This window comes from Suncus etruscus, chromosome 7, assembly GCF_024139225.1.
Source record: "Suncus etruscus isolate mSunEtr1 chromosome 7, mSunEtr1.pri.cur, whole genome shotgun sequence".
Classification (NCBI taxonomy): Eukaryota; Metazoa; Chordata; class Mammalia; order Eulipotyphla; family Soricidae; genus Suncus; species Suncus etruscus.
In genome coordinates, this window is record NC_064854.1 from 35,516,854 (window position 1) to 35,542,164 (window position 25,311).

The window sequence follows — 25,311 nt, forward strand, 5'->3', positions numbered from 1 at the left end:
AAAAGAACATTAAGCACATGATAAACAATAAAAGTCATGTAGTTGTAGTATTTAATTAGTATCTTCTCTCCCCTAATTTACAAAATGAATACTTAAAGCAGTGAGTGATAAACTCCTGTTTATCACATTAACTCTGGCTGCCTTCCAGACACATGATCCTGTTGTTGATGGAGCAAGACAACTAATTTTGGCCAATGAGTTGGCAGTCAAGTGACTTTATATTACATATGGGCCAGAGTATTTTCTGCCAAAATCTCTCAAAATGCTCCTTTCACCTAACCTTATTTCTGAGATATTTGTTGACTGTTCCCTATTGGCTTGGTTTCCCCGCTGATCCATGATTAATTGTGACATGAAGAGAAAAATATTGCTTGTTTCTTCTCAGATCATTATCTAATTTGTTCTCACTTACAAATTGGTGCTGGAGGCAGAAAACTATTATAATAAAGACAAATATATTAAGCTATTAGCATAGTGGGGCAAGAAAACTTCTCAAAGATTGCCACAAATTGAAAAATCAAGAATGACTTCAAGGGTGTTAAGCTACAGTACAGCAGTAGGGTACTTACTGCCAACCTGGGTTCTATGCCCAGTAGCATATGGTTAAGCTCTACTAGGGGCCCTACTTGCTAAGCCAGGAATAAGCCTGACTACAGCCTGATGTGGGACTCTACTCCAAATAAAAGAATGCCTTTAAATAAAAAAAAAAAATGAAGAATGTTAGATAGTAAGAAGACTCTAATTAAGCACCATGATAACTTAAAAACATTATAATGAATTAGAGGAATTTCAAAGGTGTTCTACAAAAAAAAAATCACATGTAAAGACTTCAACATGTTGGGGCTGGAGAGATAGCATGGAGGCAAGGCATTTGCCTTGCATGCAGAAGGACAGTGGTTCAAATCCCGGCATCCAATATGGTTTTTGAGCGTGGAGCCAGGAGTAACTCCTGAGCGCTGCTGGGTGTGACCCAAAAACCAAAAAACAACAACAACAAAGAGAATTCAACATGTTTAAAAAATGTACATAAAAACCCAAAAGAAATCTAGGATTTTTTTCTTTTTGGTCATGCAAGTCAAGCGCTTTACCAGCTATTTATTCTATTATTCCAATCCCAAGGAAGGCATTTTTATAGTTGATTTTTATATTTTCTTATATCAGGAGCTTGCTTTATTCCAAAGCAAAAATTCATGGAGAAAAAAATTCGAACAATTTTCAGTGTTTACATGACAGAAAAAGTAAACTTAAAAAGTAACAATAACATTGGGCCCGGAGAGATAGCACAGCAGTGTTTGCCTTGCAAGCAGCTGATCCAGGACCTAAGGTGGTTGGTTCAAATCCCGGTGTCCCATATGGTCCCCCGTGCCTGCCAGGAGCTATTTCTGAGCAGACAGCCTGGAGTAACCCCTGAGCACTGCCGGGTGTGGCCCAAAAACAAAAAACAAAACAAAACAAAACAAAACAAAAAAAAAGTAACAATAACACGTTCAGACTGGAGAGGGAATTTTAGTGTAAGAACTTGAGTGAAAACATTATACCTATATTTACTTCAAATGGAGACTATTTGAAACTGACTTACAGTTTGGGACCTTCTAAGCTACCAAGATACAAGTATTTCACCTTACACAGGGACTTAAAAGTTATGTCAGAAACTCGTGTTATTCTTGGCATTGCATGCCATCCCGTCCACACCAGCACTGCCTACATGTAGCCCTGGAGGCCCTCCAAGAACTTCTGGCTGTGCCCTCGCAGTCCTTAACTGCAAAATCAAAGAACATCATCGCATCCTTGGGCCCTAGCATTGAACCATGAAGGCTAGTAGGCCAATTATCACCAGTGTAACCTCTGGACTTACTGAGCACTGTATCAGAGGCTCAACCCTAAATCAGTTGTTTTTTTTTTTAAAATACAAATTATAAGCTCTTTGAAAGAAAAAACATGTCTGTGGATCCTATTATATTTAGCATTATATTTTTAATTTTGGGGGGGCATGAGGGTGTGGGGGTCCTCTGGTCACAGCTAGCAGTGTCCAGGGCTTACTCATGCTCTGCACTTTGCAGAATTGACACAGTCAAGGCTTACAGACTATATCATCTCTCAGGTTCCTGTGCTTTTAAACGAGGGGGTACGGTGGGGAGAACCACACCTCGTGGTGCTCAAGGCTTACTCCTAGCTTTGTGAGCAGGGATCATTCTTAACAGGTTCACGGTACCATAAAGGGTACTGGGAATAGAATCCAGGTCAGTGACATAGAAGGCAAGCACCCTATCTGCTGTACTAAGTCACCATCTTCTAAGCATTTAAACTTTTATATTTGTTAGATCAATGGTACAAACTAAGCACTTTTAGCACAGTGTTCCACAAAATATATTTTTGAAAAGGTCATGGTATTTTCTCATTTAAAATTTTGGTTTATTATTAGAATGCCCCATATTCTACCCCCCCAAATAAAAACAGTACCTACCTTAAGTCCTATATTATTCTCAATCGTCAAGTTAAATGGCTGCTAAAACAGGCTTCTGATTACAATTTCTAGAATTATTTAAATTTAATTCAAGAAATGTCTAAGTTGGGGCCGGAGTGATAGCACAGTGATAAGGTATACTTGTCTTGAACACAATGGACCCAGGATGGACCTAGGTTAGATCCCTGACGTCCTATATGATCCCCCGAGCCAGGAACGAATTCTGAATGCATAGCCAGGAGTAAGCCCTGAGTGTGACGTCACCGGTGTGCCCACACCCCAAAAGAAATGTTTAAGTCAATTCAAAAAATATTTATATCAGTTTTTTTGGCTTTCAAATATTCAAAGTTGAAATAATCATACAGATGATTTTCTAAAAATCATAGATGATTTTCTAAAAATCAATGTGTCAATCAATGTGTTCAAATATTCAAAAAAAATGTGTTCAAATATTCAAAGTTGAAATAATCATACAGATGATTTTCTAAAAATCAATGTGTCCTAATAAGAGTTGGGAAGTCAGGGCGGGAGCAGTGACGCAGAGGTAGGGCATTTGCCTTGCACCCAGTTGACCTAAGACGGATGGACCTAGGTTAGATCCCAGGCGTCCCATATGGTCCCAAGCCAGGAGCAATTTCTGAGCGCATAACCAAGAGTAACACCTGAGTTCACTGGGTGTGACCCCTCCCCCCAAAAAGAGTTGGGAAGTCAAGAAGGCTTTCATTAAAGGGGAGACACTTTTATAACTGTTGGTTAAGTGAAGGAAAGATGTTTGGCACTGAATCTAATGCAAAGGTAAGGAACTAAATGAATGAATATTAAGCATACACAGTAGCAAAGGACTTGTGGCAGCCAGACTCCAAAGTCTCCAAGGTTCCCTAGCACTTGGTATTCACAATATTGGACATTCCCATACATGAGTGTTGAACTCTGTGGCCAATTGCAAATGTCAGCAGTGATGCTATGTCCCTTTCAAAATGACATTAACCTAAAAGACCAACACTTAATTTCTACCATGGATACCCTCTTGCTCTTAGTTGTATAAACTCTTTTGGGTCATCAGCTCTGGGAAAGCCAAATTAGGTTGTAAGAACTCAAAATGGAAAGGCCTCTGGGAAGAGAAGCCTTTTGCCAGCAATGTCAGCAAATCTGAAATCAGATTCTACAGCTGAGATGACTAATCCTAAATTAGTCAGAACTATTAGTAAAGCCATTCCCAGATTCCTTATAACCCAGAAACTGTGAGATTCAAATTTGCGGCTTAAAGCTGGAAATTTACGAGAAGTGATTACCTAACAATTAACACATATGCCGATACTCAGAACACTGTACTGATAACAAAGCTGAGTATTGGGATTGCTTTGGGATTTACACAAAGCCACTGAGGACTCTCAAAGAAGCTGTGAATAAAATCCTCATATTTTACAGGCTGCAGAAAGAGTGTAGAAAAGCTTAAAAAAGGTTATTAGTTAGGTGAAAGTAGAGTTTAAGTACCAAGTAGGTGATTTAAGATAAGGAGATTTTCCTTTTTTTTTTTTTGTTTTTGTTTTTGTTTTTTTGGGCCACAGCCGCTTGACGCTCAGGGGTTACTTCTGGCTATGTGCTCAGAAATCGCCCCTGGCTTGGGGGGACCATATGGGATGTCCTATGCAAGGCAGACACCTTACCTCTAGCACCACCTTCCCGGCCCCAGGGAATTTTCAATTAAGAGTTGAATGTGGGGCTGAGAGATAGCCTGGAGGTAAGGCGTTTGCCTTTCATGCAGAAGCTCATTGGTTTGAATCCCAGCATCCCATATGATCCCCGAGCCTGCCAGGAGTGATTTCTGAGCATGGAGTCAGGAGTAACCCCCTGAGCACTGCCGAGTTGAATGTGCGGCCTTATTTTTCTGCTATAAATGGGCAAAAATTAAAAAAAAAAAAAAAAAACAGAAAAAAACCACCCCCCACAAAAAAACCCACCAAACCTGTGAGAACAAAATAAATGAAGATGTCAAAGAGAAACCAGGATTTGATGTTTCTGGAAATTCAGTCTCTCAAGATTGCAAATAACACTAAAACTTAGAAATGGCTTTTGAGTCAAGATCAAATCCAAGGTGCTGCCAGGATAATATAGCTTAAAAACTAAAGAGAGGGAGTATAATAAATCATTTTTACAGATTAAAGATGGTGCCTCAGAGAACCACTCAGTTTTACAAACAGCTTGCTAATGAGAAATAAGTGTTTAAAAATTCTCAGGCAAGAAATTTGTTCTCTGAAGAACCTCGGCAGAAGGTTTATCTCAAAGAGATCTGCAAGTATGGCTTTCAGCTAAGGCAATGGAATAAAATTCATGGAAGACAGCAAAGTTTTTGGAGGAATTATACATTCAGAAGTGTTGCCAGCTTCTACTCAAGAGACAATACAAAATGAAAGGAAGCCCAAAATTTTATAAGGATGCAAGTTAAGAAAACTCAATGTTATAAATAGTCTATGTTTCATGAAAAAGAAATGGTGAACAGAGGGCAGGCATCCTCTGTGCAAAAGGCAAAGTTGAGAGCGAGCTTTGGATGAGTTTTACCTAGGAAATGACACTAAAGCAGCACTGCTCTGGACTACATTCCCTTGCACTTACCTACCATCCTCACCCTCTGCTTCCCTTTAATAAAAATATTTTCAAGCAGTTAACTCAAGTCAAACACAATATTATATACTGGGTAAATAGGTGAAGGACATTGAACAGATAAGCTCACTTTCGCTTCAAGGTTGAAAGGAATTTGAATTTCAGAAGCTGTACTTTAATAACTAGGAAGTCTCAACTGTACCTGAGACCAATCTTGATGTGATTCTGGATCAAAATTCATCAGATGGTATCTATTCTATACGGTCTATCTGGAAGTAATCTGCAGGATACTATACTAGGGGATGAAACCTTGGGGGGTACCTGAGTAGGGATTAGAATATTCTGTATGTGAGGAGTGTGGCAGATAGCCCACAATGATTCCCAACACTGGTATGCCGAATGGACACTCATGTAAGGACCCATTTCATCAGGGTTCGTTAGTACAGCCACTGAGGCCAGGAAAGACCATGGTTTCTGGGATCAAGAAGGAATCCAGTGTCCTTGCTGAGGACACTGAGCAATGCTGATCATGAAAGGCTTCATGAACAGAAGCCTCCATCAATACGGAACAGGCTTTGCAGTGACATTCTCAAAGACTCAGTCAAGAAAAAAACAACAACCTTGCCAACATTGAACCATGGGTCTCTAAAGCCCCTGAGTCAGTATTATATACACAGGCTATTCTGAGACTGTGAAGTTAAAATGTTCGTTGCTTTAAGTTACTGTTGGGAGTAATTATGTAGAAGAACATAACTTAAGGACAGGAAAGGGAATAACCTGGAAATGAGGTTAGGTCAGAACAGGTAAGAAAAAGACCCAAAAAGCCCTACCAAGGAGTTGATGTATTTTATTCTAACAGAAAAAAGAAAAACATTAAGGACTTGAAATCAACATTTTTCACCCTTGTAAACCCTTTTAAGTATATTTCAAGAGGACACAGGGTGAAAATCAGAAAAAATGGAAAAAACCACAGGAAAATATAGCTGAAAGAGGCACCACCGTTGGACAAAGGCTGAGTAACACTGCAGTATCAAAGCAGCAAACCATTCAGTTTAAAGAGATAAACTACAAGTATGGAGATCAGTTAAGAAATAACTGGGGGCTGGAGTAGTTGTGCAAGTGGTAGGGCATTTGCCTTGCATGCACTAACCTAGTACATGCGGTTCGATGCCCCACAGCCCAGATGGTCCCCCAAGCCAGGAGCAATTTCTGAGTGCATAGCCAGGAATATCCCCCGTCACCGGGTATGGCCCAAAAAGCAACAAACAACAACAAAAACTCTAAATCTTTCCAAACAAAAAGACTCTCTAATTTTTCAACAGGAACTCATATACTCCAAACATACCGATTTAAGCAAAGCAGGTTTAAGAAATGAGATTCATGGTGCTTGAGAAATACAGAGTGGTAAGGCATTTGCCTTACACACGGCCAACCTGGGACAGACGGGTTCAATTCCCAGTATCCCATATGATCCCCCAAAGTCTTCAGGAGCAATTTCTGATTGTAGCATCAGGACTAAATCCTGAGCGCTGCTGGGTGTGCCCCCACCCAAAAAAAAAAACCCCAAGTAAGATTCATGTGGCTGGCCCAGATTCAATCCTCAGCACTGCCAAGAGTGAGCACTGAGCACCAACAGGGTAAGAGAGAAAATGTAAAACTCACCAAAATGTACAAGATCTGTTAAAATGTTCAGAAAAGTTTACTTTGGGGGGGGGGGGGCACACCTGGCGGCACTCGGGTTACTGTTGGCTCTGCGGTCAGAAATTGCTCCTGGCAGGAACGGGGGACCATATGGGATGCTGGGATTCGAAATACTGTCAGTCCTGGATCTGCTGCTTGCAAGACAAACGCCCTACTGCTGTGCTATCTCACCAGCCCCCAGAAAAGTCTTCTTTTTAGTTCACAAATTCTCAAAGTATATTTTATACAAGTTAATACATGCATCTACTGAGAAATACATAACCTATACAAAGGTTTATTTTTTCTTTTTGGGGCCACACCCTATGACTCTTAGGGGTTACTCCTGACTATGCACTCAGAAATTGCTCCTGGCTTGGGGGACCTTGGGAACCCGGGGATGGAACCAAGGTCCGTCCTGGATCAGCTGTGTGCAAGGCAAACGCCTTACCGCTGTGCTATCGCTCTGGCCCACAAAAGTATTTTACGATAAAATATAATCCATTTGATTACCACCTTGAAAGGTCCTGCTTTTTCTTTATCATAAAACATAAACTTATGTAACACATAGCATAAACATAAGCATAAACTCAGTAACCACTATCAAGGCACTAACAAAAATGATTAAAAATTGAAATCTGTTTGGAAATTTTTTTGTGTGTGGTTTTTAGGTCACACCCGGCAGTGCTCAGGGGTTATTCCTGGCTCAAGGCTCAGAAATTGCTCCTGGCAGGCACGGGGACCATACGGGACACTGGGATTCGAATTGATGACCTCCTGCATGAAAGGCAAACATCTTACCTCCATGCTATCTCTCCGGCCCCAGATTTTTTGTTTTTGTTTTTGGGCCACACCCGGCATTGCTCAGGGGTTATTCCAGGCTGTCTGCTCAGAAATAACTCCTGGCAGGCACGGGGGACCATATGGGACACCGGGATTCGAACCAACCACCTTTGGTCCTGGATCGGCTGCTTGCAAGGCAAACGCTGCTGTGCTATCTCTCCGGGCCCCAGCCCCAGAATTTTTTTTACAAAGCCTAAAACACTCTATCATGAGGACAAAAAGGAAGATTTAACTATTTTCAATTTACATGACAAGACAGGATATGGCATTGACTAGAATTTAACTCAAAGCCTAATCCCACAGAGCTGTTTTTTTTTTTTTTTACCCTATTAGATCTAAAGTGCTTTCTTTCCAATTCATTATTTTACTTATACATGGTTTTGGAATAAGCCCAGAACTTAATCGTATGATCAAAAAATAAAGGGATTAATTTTTTTGTGCGTCTCTGTTTTTTGGGGCCACACCCGTTGGCTCTCAGAAATTGCTCCTGGCAGGCTCAGGGGACTATACGGGATGCTGGGGATGGAACCTGGGTCCATCCCAGGATCCTGTAGCTGCAGCATGCAAGGCAAACACCCAACAGCTGTACTATCACTTTGGTCCCAAAGGGATGTAATTTATGATCGTATATAAACAACCATGTCTTACTGTTAGCTCAAATGCCACAAGTTTTGAGTACAGGATTATTTTCAAAATGATACTATCTCCCATAGAAATTCTAAACACAATAAAGTATAATATTCCCTTACTTTTTATACTAGCTGCAATCCTCCTAAATTTAGTCTGAATCAAACTAAAAAAACAAAATGGAATTGGATAGTAGACTCAGCTCATTTACATGTATAATTTTATGTACCTACGTATGGTGTATGGTCTGGGAGCATCAAAGTCACAAATATTCTTTGGTTGATAAGATTACTGTTTTAAATTGTAAAATTTGTATCATTTCTGCATGCCCTCTTTATAGCATTTCCTAGTTTTAGCATCTCCGCAACTTTTGTTTTGCTTCGGTTTTTAGGCCACACCTGGTGGTACTCAGAAGTTACTCCTGGCTCTGCACTCAGAAATCACCCATGCAGGCTTGAGGGACCTTATGGGATGCCAGGAATCGAACACTGGTCGGCCACATGCAAATCAAGCACCTTATCTGCTTTATTAGTGTTCTGCCCCGTCCCCACAACTTTTTATAATGTTCTGAAGGTATGAAAACAGATCTTGCTGAGAACTGCAGAAGGTGTTCTCAAAGGTTTAATAACCACTTACTGGATCCTGACGTAGATTTACACAAATATGCTTTTTTGATGATGATCTTTATACAACTGTACAGGAGTATAAGTAGTCTTCTGAGTAACTGAGGCACCTGTTTCTATCTAGTAGGACTGTTTTTCCTTCAGGCTGTCATACTTTTTTCAGCTGCAGAAATGATCCCATATACGTAGTTTAAGGTATCTAGCAAGATTATCTTGAAATGTTCACTCATCCGAGGTTGACTGGATAAATCTTGTTTCTCTTTTTATCTAGTTCCAAGACTCTTTACAGCAGCACTTGGGCTCTAATCACAATTCTGATTTCAATTTCCCCTAAATTAATATTATCTTCAATCTTCACCTATCCAAACTCATCTAACTCCATTCTCTTCAAATTTAGTTTTAACCTCTTGCAGTGTTCTCTCAATTTTTTTTCTTCTGTTTTTGGGCCTCACCGGGCAGTGCTCAGGAGAGTGTATGGGTTGACAAGGAATCAAACCAGGTTGAATGAGCGTCAGGCCTACACTCTGCCCACTGTACTATATCCCTCTGGCACTTCTCTCAATTTCTTGCCCTTAAAGTTCTTGCCCAAAGTTTGACAGCAACTTCCAGAGAAATAAGCATTCTTTCTTGTTCATGTTAAAACTGCGTATTTTCCTTCCCACATATTTATATATGGAGTAGTCATCTTTTGGTTCCACTGCCAGTCCCATATTCCATTGTCAGGAAATATACCATTTCCTCTTTATTTTTCCAAAAGTCAAAATCCCTCAAAAGTTCCAGTTTCCTAAAGCTGTTATCCTCGTATCACAAAGTTCGGTTTTCCTCTCAACTACTACTACACTTCTGGCATCTTTTCTTACTGATGGCATCTAGGTGATCATTCTAGCATCACTTTCCCACCTACATAGATCTGATTTCTTCCTCTGTTCCATCGCAGCCACCCCTCCTATAGTTACACTCCACAGCTTACTTTCATAATTATATCATGGAAATGTAATTCATTCTCTAATACCCACCACCCTCCTGACGTGATTTCACCAAGTTCATCACTACCCCTCTAAATCAATTCTACAGTGCTTTCCAATCTAGAGTCCTACCACTTTCCTCTCTATTCATACTCTTGGCATCTTCTTTCCCTGCCTACTTTTTTTTTTTGGCCTTTGGGTCACACCCAGCAACACTCAAGGGTTACTCCTGGCTCTACGCTCAGAAACCGCTCCTGGGACTATATGGGACTATATGGGATGCTGGGATTCTTCTAACCACTGTCCTTCTGCATGCAAGGCAAATGCCTTACTTCTATGATATCTCTCCGCCCCCCCCCTTTTTTTCTGCCTACACAGTTTTAAAGTCCAAGTTTGTAAGGATAATTTACCTCACAAGTACTTTTAATCCTTCATCCCTCTCTTCCTCCTCTGAATTCACTTAGAAACCTCAACCCTAGAAAAAGGCCCTTATTTATACATGTAACTTTGCACCTGAATTCAAACTGAATGCTGACTGGTCTCATTTAACTGACTGTTAAACTCTCAGTTTAGTTCACCAACCTAACTATATTTGTTTGTTAAATTAGCCTTCTCAGGGGCTGGAGAGATAGCATGGAGGTAAGGCATTTGCCTTTCATGCAGAAGGTCATCGGTTCGAATCCCGGCGTCCCATATGGTCCCCCGTGCCTGCCAGGAGCAATTTCTGAGCCTGGAGCCAGGAATAACTCCTGAGCACTGCCGGGTGTGACCCAAAAACCACAAAAAAAAAAAAAAAAAAAAAAAAAAAAAAAAAAAATTAGCCTTCTCATACATACCTTCTTTCTCTTAAAGTTCCCTCACATTGAGATGATGATGTCACATCATACATCATAAAGAAAATAGAATCATGAGGGATCCAAGTCATGGTACAGCAGGTAGGTAGGACACTTGACTTGCATGACTGACCAGGATTCAATACCCAGCCTCCCTCCGGGAGTGACCCCTGAGCACCACTGGGTGTGACCTAAAGGGGGGTGGGTGGAATCATGAGATCAATTACTTCATGTACTACTGCCAGAGCTGCTTCTTTCCTAGGATCTGACTTCCTTTCATAGAGACAAAGAGTACTACTCTAATTAGGAACAGATTCATGAAAGAAACAGAAAGTAGTTTTTAGGAGTAAAATCTTAGGAGAGATTGGATAAGTTTATTCTAAAGTTCAGTTGCTGTTTAAACATATCTACTATTTATGTCTTTGTTTTCCAAACCAGTAGTTATATTTTATACCTTCTTTGCATGCCTCATAAGTTGACATGGATGCCAGTTATATATTGTAAGGTCTTTCAGTAACCCTTATCTACTTGGAGAGTTTTGTTTGGGAAAGTTATTTAAAATTAGTTTGAGTCTTGAGAGCTGTCCTTTGAACAGCTAGAGAGCTTAAATATAAATCCACTATGCTGTCTTAAAAAATTGTGTTGTTAGAACAGTATTTAGCCAAAACCACATCTGATGGTTCTTGGGAGACCATACCATGCTGAAGCTCCTACATATAAAGCATTATATCCTACAATACTGCACTGAGCTATCTCCCTGGCCCATCCCCCATTTTCTGTCCAGGCTGCTTTTCTCCCAACCTCAGATTTCTAAAAGACTCCAGGTCCTTAGTAACCTGTCCCAAGACACTGCAGTCTCAAGTCTGAATTCTGTCTCTTCAAGAAGAGTGCTCAGAATTGTTTGGGGACTCCTTTATCCATACTGCAGTCAGGAAATTCTCTAAGGCAGTGTCTGAGATGGTCTATGTCTCTGCTGTCCGCTGAGAAGTTGTATTTCATTGTTAAAGAAATAACTTGTTGATCCTGAGCCCCCACTAGCTGCTGCCTCCCTTTTTCTGTTCTTTTACAGATAATATTTAGATTGCCTAAAATGTTGATTCTAACTATCATTTTTTATTTCAATGGGCTTTCTTCACATCACTCTCCTCTAAGTGGGTTCTTAGCCCATGTCAAATTTTTCTATTGCTCAATGGATAATTAACCAAGAGTTGGAAATACTGTTGTAGTTCTCTTATTTGGGGAAAGGGACCACAGCCAGTGATGCTCAGACCATATGCAGTGCCAACCATGAAACCTGGGTCCACCATATGCAAGGCAAATACTCTACCAGGCGTACTATCACTCTGACCACTTTTATGCTCATTTTTTAATCTCTTTATTTTTATTTTTGTTTTCGTGTCACACCTGGCAGCACTCAGGGGTCACTCCTGGCTCTATGCTCAGAAATCGCTCCTGGCAGACTCGGGGGACCATACGGGATGCCAGGATTCGAACCGTCCTTCTGTTAAATCTCTTAACAATGCCTCCTTTACCTGAGTCCCAGGGCAGTTTTCTCAAGTTTACGCCTCTAGTGTAAATTGCTCTAATTCACATAATCAATTAAAAATGGACGAGCAAGAGAAACTTTAATTAGTATATCCTTCCAACTTTTCCAGTGTCATCAAGTAGTCCAATTACCTACAAGTCACACAAAGTAAAATACATTTTTATCTAAGTAGTTTTGCGCACCACCAAAAAGCAAGACCATGCCAAACATTCCATTACTGTTTGATAATAATGAAATTCATCTGCACAGATTTTTCTATATACTATCATAGTCACTCCTCAGAGGCACCCTCTCCTAAGCTAATATATGAAAGAAAAAAAATAAAAACAACTAAGTTCATTAAGATTTACTGACTTTCAGAATGCCAAAGTACATTTTCTCAGCGGATAGAAAACTGTGTGGTTCAAAAATAATTAAAAAAATTAATGGCACTATAATTAGAAGCCATATTAGAACATCAATGGGGACTGCATTCACAGGTGTTAAGGCACTTGCTTGTACATTTTCAATCCCAGTTCAATTCCCACCACCAAACATGGTCCCCCAAGCACAATCAGATGAGGTTCAGAAATACAAAAAAAAGGGGGGGGAAAAATATGCCCCAAACAGGATATTTAAATCTCAGGTTACTTTTGCGCACACATTCATATTCTACTTTTTTTAGCCCGTGTTTGTTATAATGAGGAAAATTCAGCGGAAATTCAGCAGTGTCAATTATCCAAACTTAAGCCAAAAAATTCTTTTTTGTTTTGGTTTTTGAGTCACACCCAGCGGCACTAAGGGGTTACTCCTGGCTCTCCACTCAGAAATTGCTCCTGGCAGACTGGGGGGGGGGGGGCACGACCTTCTGCATGCAAGGCAAATACCTTGCACCTCCATGCTATCTCTCCGGCCCATTAAGCGAAATTTTAAAAATAACCTCCACAACAAATAATTAAGAGGCCTTATAGTTTATACAAATAATGTATCATTTATTAACAGACTGTTTCTATATATTTTTCATTTCTAATGAAATTTCAGTGACTGAAATTTACTTCATGTATAGAACAGTGCAGACCTTCGTAGTCATTAAGACGAAAATAACAATCTATTTCTATCTATGATCAAAGGCTTCAACTTTACAAACTTGACCAAGATTTGCACAATTTATAGACTGACCATATTAGTTGATGACTTTGTCATAATTTACCAAAAGTAGTTCTTTCAAGTTCCAGACATTTGACCCATCACTTTTCTCACTGACCTCTCTGTAAAATGATATATTCTCACAGAAAAGTTAAAATATGTTCCTGTAAGTCGGACTTTTAAGATTCAGAGTTTACTTAAAAATGACCTAACCCTACAGCTGGAGTGACAGCACAGAGGTTAACACACCTGCCTGGCAACCAACACTACTATGGCCCTGGAGTGCTACCAGGTTTGATCCTTGAGCACCTTCTCTGTTTAGTTTTATCTGCTTCATATTTTCCTACCTCTTCTGCACTTAGAAGTCTAAAATTCATTTTATATCCAAATTATAATGTAAATATCCTTTCTTCAAGGTTAACTTCTTTTAAGAACTATCAAAACTATTTGAATACACCATGTTAAGATTGCTCCTTTTGAAATGCTAGCCAGTATTTTAAAATTACTATTGCAACCAAATACTGATAACTAGCATCTTCAACTTTGCAGGAAAATTTAGAATCCACAACTTCACATATACAAATGTAACTTTCACTACTCTTGACATACAAATTCTATACCATTTCTACTAGTGAAGATTATGATGCAGTGATTCAAGATAAGTGAAAACCTGGTCCATTTTAAGCATAGTAGTTGATTTGGTATTTAATCTTGGTCACAAAAGTCTTAAACAGAGGATTTTTTTTTTTACAACTCTAGATAAAAGACTAAATGACTTTTATAAAATCTTTCATTAAAATTTTAACGGAAAAATGATTGGTTTCTTTAATATGAAGTCAAACTTTACAAGTTATTTAAAATTAAACTTTTTCTAAAACTAGAAAAATTAGAATTTTATTGTTTCGCAAGTAGTGTTTACCTTTTCATTAGACATTTCCATTTTCTTTATAACGAAAAAGACCTCTCCTATATATAACTTTTTTATTTCAATTGCCTTTATAACACTGTATATTGACCAGTAATAAAATATCTTTAAGAAAGAACATGTAGGTGTAAGAGGCAGATTTTGTCTAGAATAATATCTAACACAACTGATATGGAATATGATGACTAAAGCCTACTCACTCCTAGTCTCAAAATCAATGTGATACTAACATCCTGATTACATAACGCACCCTTTCAAACCAGTCTAGCTGACAAATGAAGCTGCTATACTGTTAGTCACACCCCAGACATCTCAATGAAAAAATGAAAGCTGTAGGACCCACAGAAGTTCATTAAAGATCTCTTTAATTCCGAGTTTTCTGAAATGTCTTTCCTACAGTGAGAAGTTTCCAGAAGGACTCATAACATAAAGCTTCAATTTAAATCAAAGCCAATTTAAATGAAAACCTTAGAATTGCTATTTTGAAAAAGCTTTAAAACACTTTAAAGGTGAAGGGGTGGTACTAATTTTAACTATTTGAAGATTAGAACAAGTTTATTGAAGCAACCTGTTTCCTCTCTAGATTTTGTCCTTCTAAATTCTCAAAGTCACTCACCTCAGATTTAAGTTGATAGACTACCCATTCCGATTTGGGAAAAAACAAAAAAACAAAGAACAAAATACCCAAAGCACAACTTGTGGGGCCATACCTAGCTTGTGATAGGGTCACCAGGATTACTTTACTTTCCCGTATGTCTGGGGACCAAAGCCTAGCATATACCACCCTTGTGCAAGTGCAACCACTTTGAGACACTTTGAGACACCTCTTTGGCCCTGCAAATACTCCCAGTTCCGTAAAAAACAAAAACTTTTTATCAATGGCCATGTTCTGATTTAGCAAGTTACAACATTGTACATTCTATTTGTATGTTTGTTAAGTTCTTAACATCTATGAAGATTCTTTATTACCACCTGAAATTTTCAATTCTGGGGGGTGGGAGTAGGCACACTGGGGGGTGCTCAGGGGTTACTCCTGGTTCAGCAGCCCTAAATCACTCCTGGTAGTGCTCATGGACCATATGAGATGCTGGAGACTAGAACCTGGGTCTGGTTGCATGCAAGGCAAGCACCTTACCCATTGTACTATCTTAAACTTAAGTAAAATTCTTCGGAGCAAGGGCTTCTACTTAAAAGTTGTTTCTTGAAAATTAAGAAACCAAATTAGGTCAATGTTCACTATAATATTAACAAAACTGGCTAAATAAGACATTAATAAAATGTTACTTTCCCAGTGTTAAGACCCAGAATTTGTGTTTTTAAAAAGACAAGCAATAGGAACCAATCAACTAAGTAAGGCTCACATAAGTAATTTTGCAGATATATTATAAACCATGAATGCTTTCTTAAGGATATGTATGCATAGTAATTCTCATCTTAATTGCTTCACATTTTATGAACATAGATAGGATATACTTTTTATAAACTAGAAATCCACTCAGGCTCAGATTACTCCAACCTGAGATAAAACAACTAACATGGCAATCAAAGGCAGAAAAGTTTTACTCCTCAAGTTACCACGTTGAGCAAATCATCAGGTTCTGTTTTTCTGTTAACTCAGAATACAATTCCTGTCATTTATACTTCTCTTTCAATATTGTGGTTTATTATGGCTGATTAATACCACCAGCCACAAGCTTGTGGAGTAGCTACTTACCCGACACTACTCATATTCTTCTACTAAGTATCTGTAACTATTTTATTAAATTTCTATTCTTATTCTATTCATATTCTATTAAGTAAGCCCTCTGTTCATAGGGTTGGTTGGATATGAAGAGAAAAATTTCAAAACATGGCGGAGAAAGGCAGTATGAAGGCAAGGAAAAACCACCTTTGTCCTTCAAAATATTACCACCATATGTAACAAATTAAGGGTTTCCATCACAGTACAGATGTAAACAAAACTATCTGTAAAAAACAACACTGATACTCAGAGTTGAGCTCAACTCAGAAGTTAGGTGTAGCTCTTGGGACTGTCCAAAGGACTTAATTTTAAAAGTGTACTGTAGTGCTATCTGCTGTAATAAATGTTCTTTTTCCTTGGCTGCAAAGTAAGAACTACAAATCAATTTCCAGGGAATTGTAACACCGACTTCTCACCTGACAATATCATCGGTAAAACTGATAAACAGAAACAAAAATAAAACCAATAGACAAGATTCTGCAGTAACAAGTACTTTAATTTTGTAAAAAACAAATCACTTCGTTTTAAACAAATGGCACCGTTCTACTCTAAAGTTGATACAGTTAAGAGGAGGTTCTGTCTCAGAAAATGCTGAGAATCAGCATCTACACTAGACAATCTCAACTACAATACACTTATCATTTAGCTGATCTGTGATGTTAGGTCACAGACTACTCTCAAAAAGTAACAGTGGACTGTCAACTGCTTTAATGACCCCCCCCCCCAACAGTGTCAACAGTTTTATTTTTCAAATCAACATTACAGAGCACAATTTCTACATTTGATTCTTACAGTGCTAAATAGATATTACAGAACAATTTTCCACAACAGAACTGTAGTGTACAAATCCAGCGACTCCTCGACTTCCTTCAACTGTCTGTCAATACACTGCACCCTGTTTAAATGGATGGACCTGCAAACCAAGGCAATGCAAATCCTTAGGATTAGAGATCAAGAAACCGTACCGGTTAAGGATGGGGGGCAAAGTGAGAGAAGGTAGTTAAACCTCGAGACAGAAGCCAACTTCCACAACCACTGCCGTGGCAGTGAGGAAAATGCTCTCTAAGTGCAAACCTCGAAAAATTCTGAAACCCACCCGAATTCTGCTACCTCGAGATGCTTCGTGCGGCCAGGAAAGGGGGGGGGGGGGGAGAAAGCCATCCAGATCCTAACATCTTACACAGACTGGGTCTTAGGGTCTGTGCCCTTATTTTGAGAAACTATAATGCTGGCCAAGTTAATGGAAACAAAACAAAACAAAATAAAAAGCGACCTGGGCAATAATAAAGTGAAAAGGTTTTTAGAAGAGCCACGTACTGCAGGAAAAAAAAACAAAAACCAAAAAACCCCAAAAATAAATACAACCCCCCAAATCCTCAACACATTCGCCAGGATGAGAGAAAGAAAAAAAAAAAAAAAAGGTCAGGGAAGATCCTCGTCCGACCTAGGAGCACTGGGGGACAGATGCATGCATGCAAGCTAAAAAGGAAAAAAAAGTCCGAGGAGGAACCCTCACTTAAGTCTTGCTTGCAAATCAAGTCAAGTCTCCCGGGCGTTGCAACCACTCCGGGCCGTTTTCAACGCTGCAAGCGAAAAAGAGTCAAGGAAGAATTAAAAAAAAAAAAAAAAAAAAAAAAGCAGCCTGGCCGCAGCCCCGCTCCGCGGCTCCACTTGGGGGCTGCCTCGAGCCGAGCCTAGCTTTTGCTTCCCCCCAGGCCACGAGCAAGTGCGTGCAGTTCCCTCGCTCCCCTCCGCGAGCTAGCAACGAAACCCGCGCTCCCGAGCGGGCGAGCGGGTGCCCGCGGCGCGCCGAGGCCGCAGCTGAAGCCGAGGTTGGCCCGAGAGCGCCACCCAGCGGCCCGCCCGCAGCCCGCACCCGCTCCAGCCATCCCCAGTGCAGCGCAGCGCCGCCCGGCCCGGCCCGGCCCGGCCCGGCCCGGCCCGGCCCCGGCTCAGGCTCGGGCCCGGCGAGCGCGGCGCGGCCCAGCCCGAGAAAGCCGAGGCCACAAAATGGCTGCCGGCAGCGGCGTCACGTGACCCCTTTGTGCCTTTCGGGCTCCCCGAGTCGGGGGCCGGGGAGCGCCCGGCTGTGTGGGGGGCCGGGGCGACGGGTCCCCGCCGAGCCGCGGCGACCGGGGGTCGAGGGGGAAGGAAGGAAGGAAGGAAGGGAGCCAGCCAGGCGGCGGCCCGGGCCGGCGCCCGCCCGCCCGCCGCGAGCCGGGGCGGCGAGGAGAAGATGGCGGCCATTTTGTGCGGGCCCGGCCGGGCCGCCGCCGCCGCCGCCGCCACCCACACGGACACGTACCGACTCCTCTTCCTTCTCCATGCCGGTGGGCATCTGCGGCACGGCGCGGTTGATGGAGGCGTACTCGTGCAGGTCGGGCAGGTCCTCGCAGCGGAAGACCGGCAGCGGCTTGGCGGCGTCCAGCGCCCGCGCCCGGAACGACAGTTTACTCATCGCAGGCGCCGGCGGGGCAGCTCAACCTCGGGGCTCTGGCGCGGCGGCCCCGGCCAGCGGGCTCATGGAGGCGAGGCAGGCGGGCGAGGAAGGCAGGCGAGGCCGGACGCGGGTCCCCGCTCGCCCGCCGCCCGCTCGTTCGCCCGCTCGCTCGCCGGGCTGCCGAGGCGAGGGGCGGAGCGTCGGGCCGGACGGCGGCCGCTCGCGAACGAGGCCCAAATCACAAAGGAGCCCGCACGGCCCGCCGGCGGCGACGAGGGACGCCGTGTCGCTGCGCGCCCGCCCGCCCGCCGCTCGCTCCTTCCTTCCTTCCTCAGTACGCCATGGCCAACATGGCGGACATTAAAACTCCACTGTGCCGCTCTTCAGCCAACCCCAGCCATTCCCCACACTGCATCGCGCAGCGGCGCGGGCACGCGGCCGGGGGGGGGGGCGGCGGCGGCGGGCGGGCGGGAGCGCGGGCGCGGACGCGGACGCGGACGCGGAGCGCGCGGCCCGCCAACCCCCGGCGCCCGGGCGGCCCAGCGAGCGAGCGCGCGCCCCCGCCCCTACTGGAGCCCCTCGAGGCCGCACGGACGGACGGACGGACAGACGGCCTCCGGCGCCGCCCCGCGCGCCCCTCACTTTCTCACGCTTGCTCGCTCGCTCGCTCGCTCCCGGCGCCGTTTTCTGACAGGGGGGGGGAAAAAAAAACAACTCTTGCTGCACCCCGCGCGCCCGCACGCCCGCGCTCCTCTGAGAGGCAACGGCGGGAGAATTGCGGGGTGCGTGCGTGTGTGTCCAGAGGCGGGGTGCGTGGAGGGGCGCCCCAGAGGGAAATATGCATGCATTCATTCAGTAGGGAAATAATCAATGCAAAGCGATTTTAGGTCTTCTTGCAAAAGCAATCAAATCGGAGGCAAAACCTGGTGAACTTTGACATTACCCTCCCACCCACCCAACCCACTCTGCAGCCAATAACCAGCGATCTGTTTCTCTCTCTCTCTCTCTCTCATCCTTTTGGGGTCTTCTTTTGACAGTAGGAACTTCCATTCATTCTGCTCCTCCAAAGCAAGGGGTTTGATTGGGTTTGGGGTTGGGGTTTGTTTTGCAGCTGCAGGGACCTTACTCCAGGGGCCTTCATCATGCAAGGCAAAAGTGTTTCTTATTCTTGAGCTGCATTTCTCCGACACAGGTTTTTATTTTATTTTAAATAGGCATAAATTCTGAATTTTAATTAGTTGCGATTCACTTTGGATGTAATACTGATGCAATTAAGGGAAAGGAATAATAAATATCAGACACTAGGTTGTGGGGCAAAGAGAAAAACCTACATTAAACACCGTAAAGCCAGTTCTTGAGATGTAGGCTCATTCAGTTTTGCAACCCAACTAAAATCTGCTTCAACGTAGGCACAGGCTCACATTTATTTTGATCATAACCAAAATGGAATTATAAAGATCTATAGCGCCACTGCCAAATTAGGAAGAAAAAAAAAAGCGGTGGGGGGATGACTATCAGAGGACATTTTGATGGATGTGATAGATTAATGTTCCGAATCTGTTACACAAGGAAATGAGTATTCAGCCAGCTCTCCGCAGAGCCTTATTTTAAACATCAAAAATGGTTTGTTAAACTTATTAAAGTTTGACTGCAAAATATCCGACGATCCTCGAGATATACAAAAATGTTTTAAGTCTGCTTTTCTCCCAAGGGGCTCCATAATAGGCAAAACCACTAGACTTAAATGCTGGCTGAGGTAGGAACTGTTATTAGCTTAAGGCATGCAGGCAAACTGTTCTCTTCCAGGTCGATCCTGCGCCCCTCCACCAGTGCAAAGAAGACAAGGCGAGCACAGATTGCAGGTTTCCAAAATTACCCTAAAACTCTTAATATTGGCAACGCACCTCCGCGAGGCAGAGGGACCTTCATCTACATTTTCTATACTAAGGCATATTTATTCATTCAGTGAATACACATCGATTGAGTCCTCTCTGGCTTGCAGGCGCGCTGCTGATTACTTGGCACCCAGCTTTACAGGGCGGCTGGAAGAGCTTACACAAGTCAGAGAAGGACCTTGGCGGCAATGGCCACACCTGAGCTAAGTGTTATGATGAAAGCTCAGGTTATTGTGGGAACAGGCAGGAGTGGCATCCAGTCCACGGGGAGTGGCGCTAATGAAAGGTTCAAGGAAGGCTTTCCAGAGATGTTATCTGAGTAAACATGATAGAGAATAGGCTAGGTTTATAGGATAGATAACCTTGCCAAAAAAAAAAATGCAAAGAAGAGGAACTGGGGAGAAAGCACAACAGGTGCATACAGCTGACCTGGGTTTGTTTCCCAGCACCACACATACCCTGAGCACAGAACCTGTAGTTCAACCCCTACACAAAAAGTTCAATTCCAAGCACAAAAACACCAAAAAGGAAGAAAAAAAAAGGTATCTCTGGGACAGTAAACCCCAGAGTCACGAGAGAGCCCATCAGAATCTTAGAGGCTAAGGTGTTGCCAAGTGTACGGTGACATATATGACATCTTGTCAGGCATGACATTTCTGAAAATACTGACTCGAGATTAGAATTCCTCTCCAGCTTATAATAGAAGACTTACATAAATCCTATAAGTATAATTTGGTTGAAGAATCTTAAGATATAAGTCGTGAGTGAATTACCAAGGAATCATGTATATATTCATATATGTGTGTGTGTATATATATACTGAAACACTAAATTATGGATAGCTTTCCCCACTTCCCTATAATAATGGGACCTGTACAGGTAAGGGCCTTGTTCTTTAATAATTCTAGAACCACAGCAGTTTTAGAGTTACATGGACAAATTAGACTTACATTTTCACAGATAATAGACCTGCTAAGAAACATTTCTTTCGCTTAATTTTGCTCCATTCCATTCAGTACCCTGGACTTATCCCAGGTTCTACTGGATTCCTAACAACCCAAAGCTGGTGGGCCTGGAGTGAAAGTATAGCGGGCAAGACTGTTGTCTCGCATGTAGCTAGTCTGGTTCAATTCTGGACATCCCATGGGTCCTTTGAGCTCTGTCAGGAGTAACCCCTTCACAGGGTGTGGTCCAAAAACTGAAAGAAAAAAAAAGCCCCCAAATCCTGGCATTCTGTGTGCCATACATTGTTCACTTCTCTATCCTAAGAGTTGGGAATGCTCAGGTTTTAAGTTTTCCTTCACTTCCAATCAAAAAATTCCTTGCAAAAATGGCTAATACTGCACTTTTTCTTTGGATTCTATCTTGAACTTAAAGTTTACTAACTATCTTTTTTTTCTCACCAACTATCCTTAACAACTGTAATGCATATGTCTCATAAAAGAAATATATGAATATATAACCAGAGGGAAACTGTTGGTTGGGAAGAGATCTTAAGTATTTGAAATAGTTTCAATTCATACCACAAGTATTTATTGAATAATTAGACAACGCACACAGTGCTTTCATTGTCAGGAATAGAACTAAGATACTAACAAAGGGATGTGCAGTTAACCAAATGACGATTTGTTTGCCCACTATGGAAGTTCAGAAGAAAATATTCACAGGAAGGCTGATTAGCCAGGAAGAAGACACATATGATTTGATTCTTCTGAAGAACAACTAACATTCCATTTGGTAATGGGAATGAAATGTTAGAATAAAAGGTATTCCTAAGCAAAAGCAACAGCATGAAAGAAAGTGGGAGGAAGCAACTGCCAGTTGTATTTGAAAATGACAAGGTATACTTGGCCAGAGTTCAATGGAAGACTTAACAACAAACCAGGTTTAAAGTAAACTCATAGGGACTTGGAGGAAGTAGGAGTAGAAAGTAAAAAGACATTAAGTTTTATGGTAATAATAATTACTTATCCTCACCCTGAGGATTTCAATTCGTTTCAAATACAGATCCTGTGCTTCAACCAACAACAAAAACGTACCAAATACAATTGCTGCTCTGAACCTGCAATTTTCTATATGTGATAAATTAGACACATGAATGTTTCTTTATATCCACTATATGCTTAAGTCCTACTGCTTCATTGAAATTGTTTTTAAAACTTGCCTCCGTATTTCCACTCCCATCTCTTAACAGTCTCAGCTTGTATCGCTTCTTACCTATAAAAAGCTTCCAGTCCAATTCATCTTTTATTCACTAATTTCATCAATGAACCTTTATGAGACCTCTATGTTAGAATAGGAACCTCTGGACCGGAGAGATAGCATGGAGGTAAAGGCATTTGCCTTTCATGCAGAAGGAATCCTGGCATCTCATATGTCCTCCCCCCTCCCCCCCCCCCCCCCCCCCCCCCCCCCCCCGTGCTTGCCAGGGGTGATCTCTGAGCCTAGAGCCAGGAGTAACCCCTGAGTGCTGCTGCCGGGTGTGACCCCAAAACAAAAGCAAACTAACAAAAAAAGAATAGGAACCTCTCCTTATAGCGTAAGTGATTACAAAGTGATGGCTAGAGACTGTGGGTGCCTGGAGACATGAGCATCACAGGAATAACTGCCTTCAGGGTATCACTGTGCATGGCATTAGATCATTATGCCTAAAACCACACATTTACTCAGTTTACTCCCTAGCCCAAGATATTTATTTATAATTGCTCTGTATTTTGCTCATTAAATACAGCCCAAACTTTCTGGCATAACTGTCAGGACCTCATAATTTTGCCTCACTCTATCCAACATCATCTCTTATTATGGCCTATGACAAGCTGTTCATTCTGCCTAGTGTAAGTTGTATCACCTGCTTCAGAAATTGGCATATCTTTTCAACTTCAGATTTTAATTTTTATTCATTTTCTTCTCTGAATTCTCCCTATCCAGCTCAGACTAACCATCTAACTTCTAGCTACTGAAATACTCATCGGGATGTTTGCAGGCTTAAATTAAACAGTACACATAAAGCACTGAGTGGCCTGTGGCCCATAAGAAATAGTCAACAGACACAAATTGATACATAAAAGCCAACTCTATAAGTTGGACTTTGGGGGTCCTGATTATCTCTATGAAGAATAAAAGAAGACAATGAAAGGAGAAGACAAAGTGAGAACAATTCAGATGGTAGGCTTTGTTATTCTGAAGGTGAGAAATGCAGGCATATTTGTATGCTCAAAGGAAATGGGCTATATGAAGTGATGGTACAGCAGGTAGGATATTTGCCCTGCACATGGCTGACCCAGGCATCCCACATGGTCCCCTGAGCCTGGAGTGATCTCTGAGTGCAAAGCTAGGAATAAGCCACGTATTGCCAGATGTGGCCCTCAAACAAAAATTAAACAAAAATCATGTATATGACTTAACTTTCGGACTATCTTTCTCTGTGGGAGGCAGGCAGGACAAGAAATGATCTCAAGAGGTTAAATTCTCTTTGATGGGATACTAAGATTAAAAAATAATACTATTGGGGTTGGAGCAGTGGCACAGCAGTAGGGTGTTTGCCTTGCATGTGACTGACTTAGGACGGACCGTGGTTCGATCCCCCGGCATCCCATATGGTTCCTTGAATCAGGAGCAATTTCTGAGTGGATAGGCAGGAGTTACCCCTGAGTGTCACTGGGTGTGGCCCAAAAATCAAACAATAACAACAACAACAAACACTATTTACCAACACGAATGATCTCAGCATTAAAAAGTGATACAGCACAAAATTGAAAGCATTGTGCAAAAGTGCTATTTTTTGCTTGATGCAATCATTTTTGAGGCTGCTGTTTATTTTCATGATTGACATAAAAATGGTAGTAGAAAATAATTTTTTCAACATAACATTTAGGAAACTGAACATGAATGAAGCCTTTTTATGTGCCTTCACATCCAAGGAAATATTGGAAAGTAAATATTACAATTGTATTGCAGTATTTTTAATAGGGTACTACATACACAACATATGGACTCCTATCTTCTCTAAAGAACAATACTTATACACAAAATTCTGCAAATATTGTAGAACTATCTGATATAAATTAGCTTTATCTAAAAAGAATGAAAAAGAAGAAATTTAAGCCTAATAAACTTTAGCAATATGGAAAATTATTATTTCTAGTACTGTGGCCAGATGAGGACTCAAGTGTTTTCAACTTAAGTTTATCTAAAATATGAACTTTTGCTGCCCCTAAAGAAAAAAAGAAAAAAATTATACAACAGAACAATTGTATATGTCTCAGAATGAGTTGGAACTAAAAAGCAGACTCCAAAAATAGTTACAGTACTGTTAGGATTACAAATAAATAATAAGGGCTGGAACAATAGTGCAGAGGATAAGATGCTTGTCTTCCATGTGGCTGACCCTGGTTTGATCACCAGACTCCCACACAATGCCCAGAGCAATTTCTGAATGCCGAGTCAGGAGGAAGTGGCTCCAAAAAGCAAATTAAAATAAAAAGGTAATTATATAAAACAACTTACTGTATAAAATAAAAACCCTACATTTATAAAAATGTACTTCAAATACAGCAAGGTTTTGCCAGTATTTGTGCCTTTTCCTCCAAATAATATGTATGTGTTCAAAGTACAATTTTCCTTAATTATTGGGTTCCATTTGATCATTTAATTTGAAGAAACCCCTGTGATAGCATCTTCTGAAGATCTAACTAGGTGAAGCTAGAAGAGTGGTGAGCATCATATGTAGAAAAACCATTTGGACTTGAACAATAATTTAACAGTTAGAAGGAGCTGCATTCCAACAACAAATTTTCCAGATTAAATTTGTCTTAGAAAATAAAAAAAAACCAAGATAAATCACATATAGTAAATATTTTCTAGTATTCATCTTAACTGGATTTTGCAAAATTATCATTAGACCATTTAACTCAATGATTGGCATTTACTGAAAGACCAGGTATTAATAGGAAGTAGAATGGGGAGAAGAACAAAAACAAGGACTGTAGAGGTGAGAAGTGAAGAAA

The 25,311-nt window shown here is 41.5% G+C and overlaps 1 protein-coding gene and 1 long non-coding RNA gene across 2 annotated transcripts in view; both read right to left on the minus strand.

Moving 5' to 3' along the window:
- EPC1 (enhancer of polycomb homolog 1) overlaps positions 1–18,476 on the minus strand; it is a 66,192-nt gene extending 47,716 nt beyond the window's left edge. The window contains 1 exon segment of the mRNA XM_049777171.1: positions 18,276–18,476. Coding sequence (XP_049633128.1) covers positions 18,276–18,428 — 153 coding nt within the window. The 5' untranslated portion in view covers positions 18,429–18,476.
- Positions 1–25,311, minus strand: part of LOC126013953 (uncharacterized) — a 252,752-nt gene that overhangs the window by 80,787 nt on the left and 146,654 nt on the right. The gene's annotated exons all lie outside the window — the stretch shown is intronic.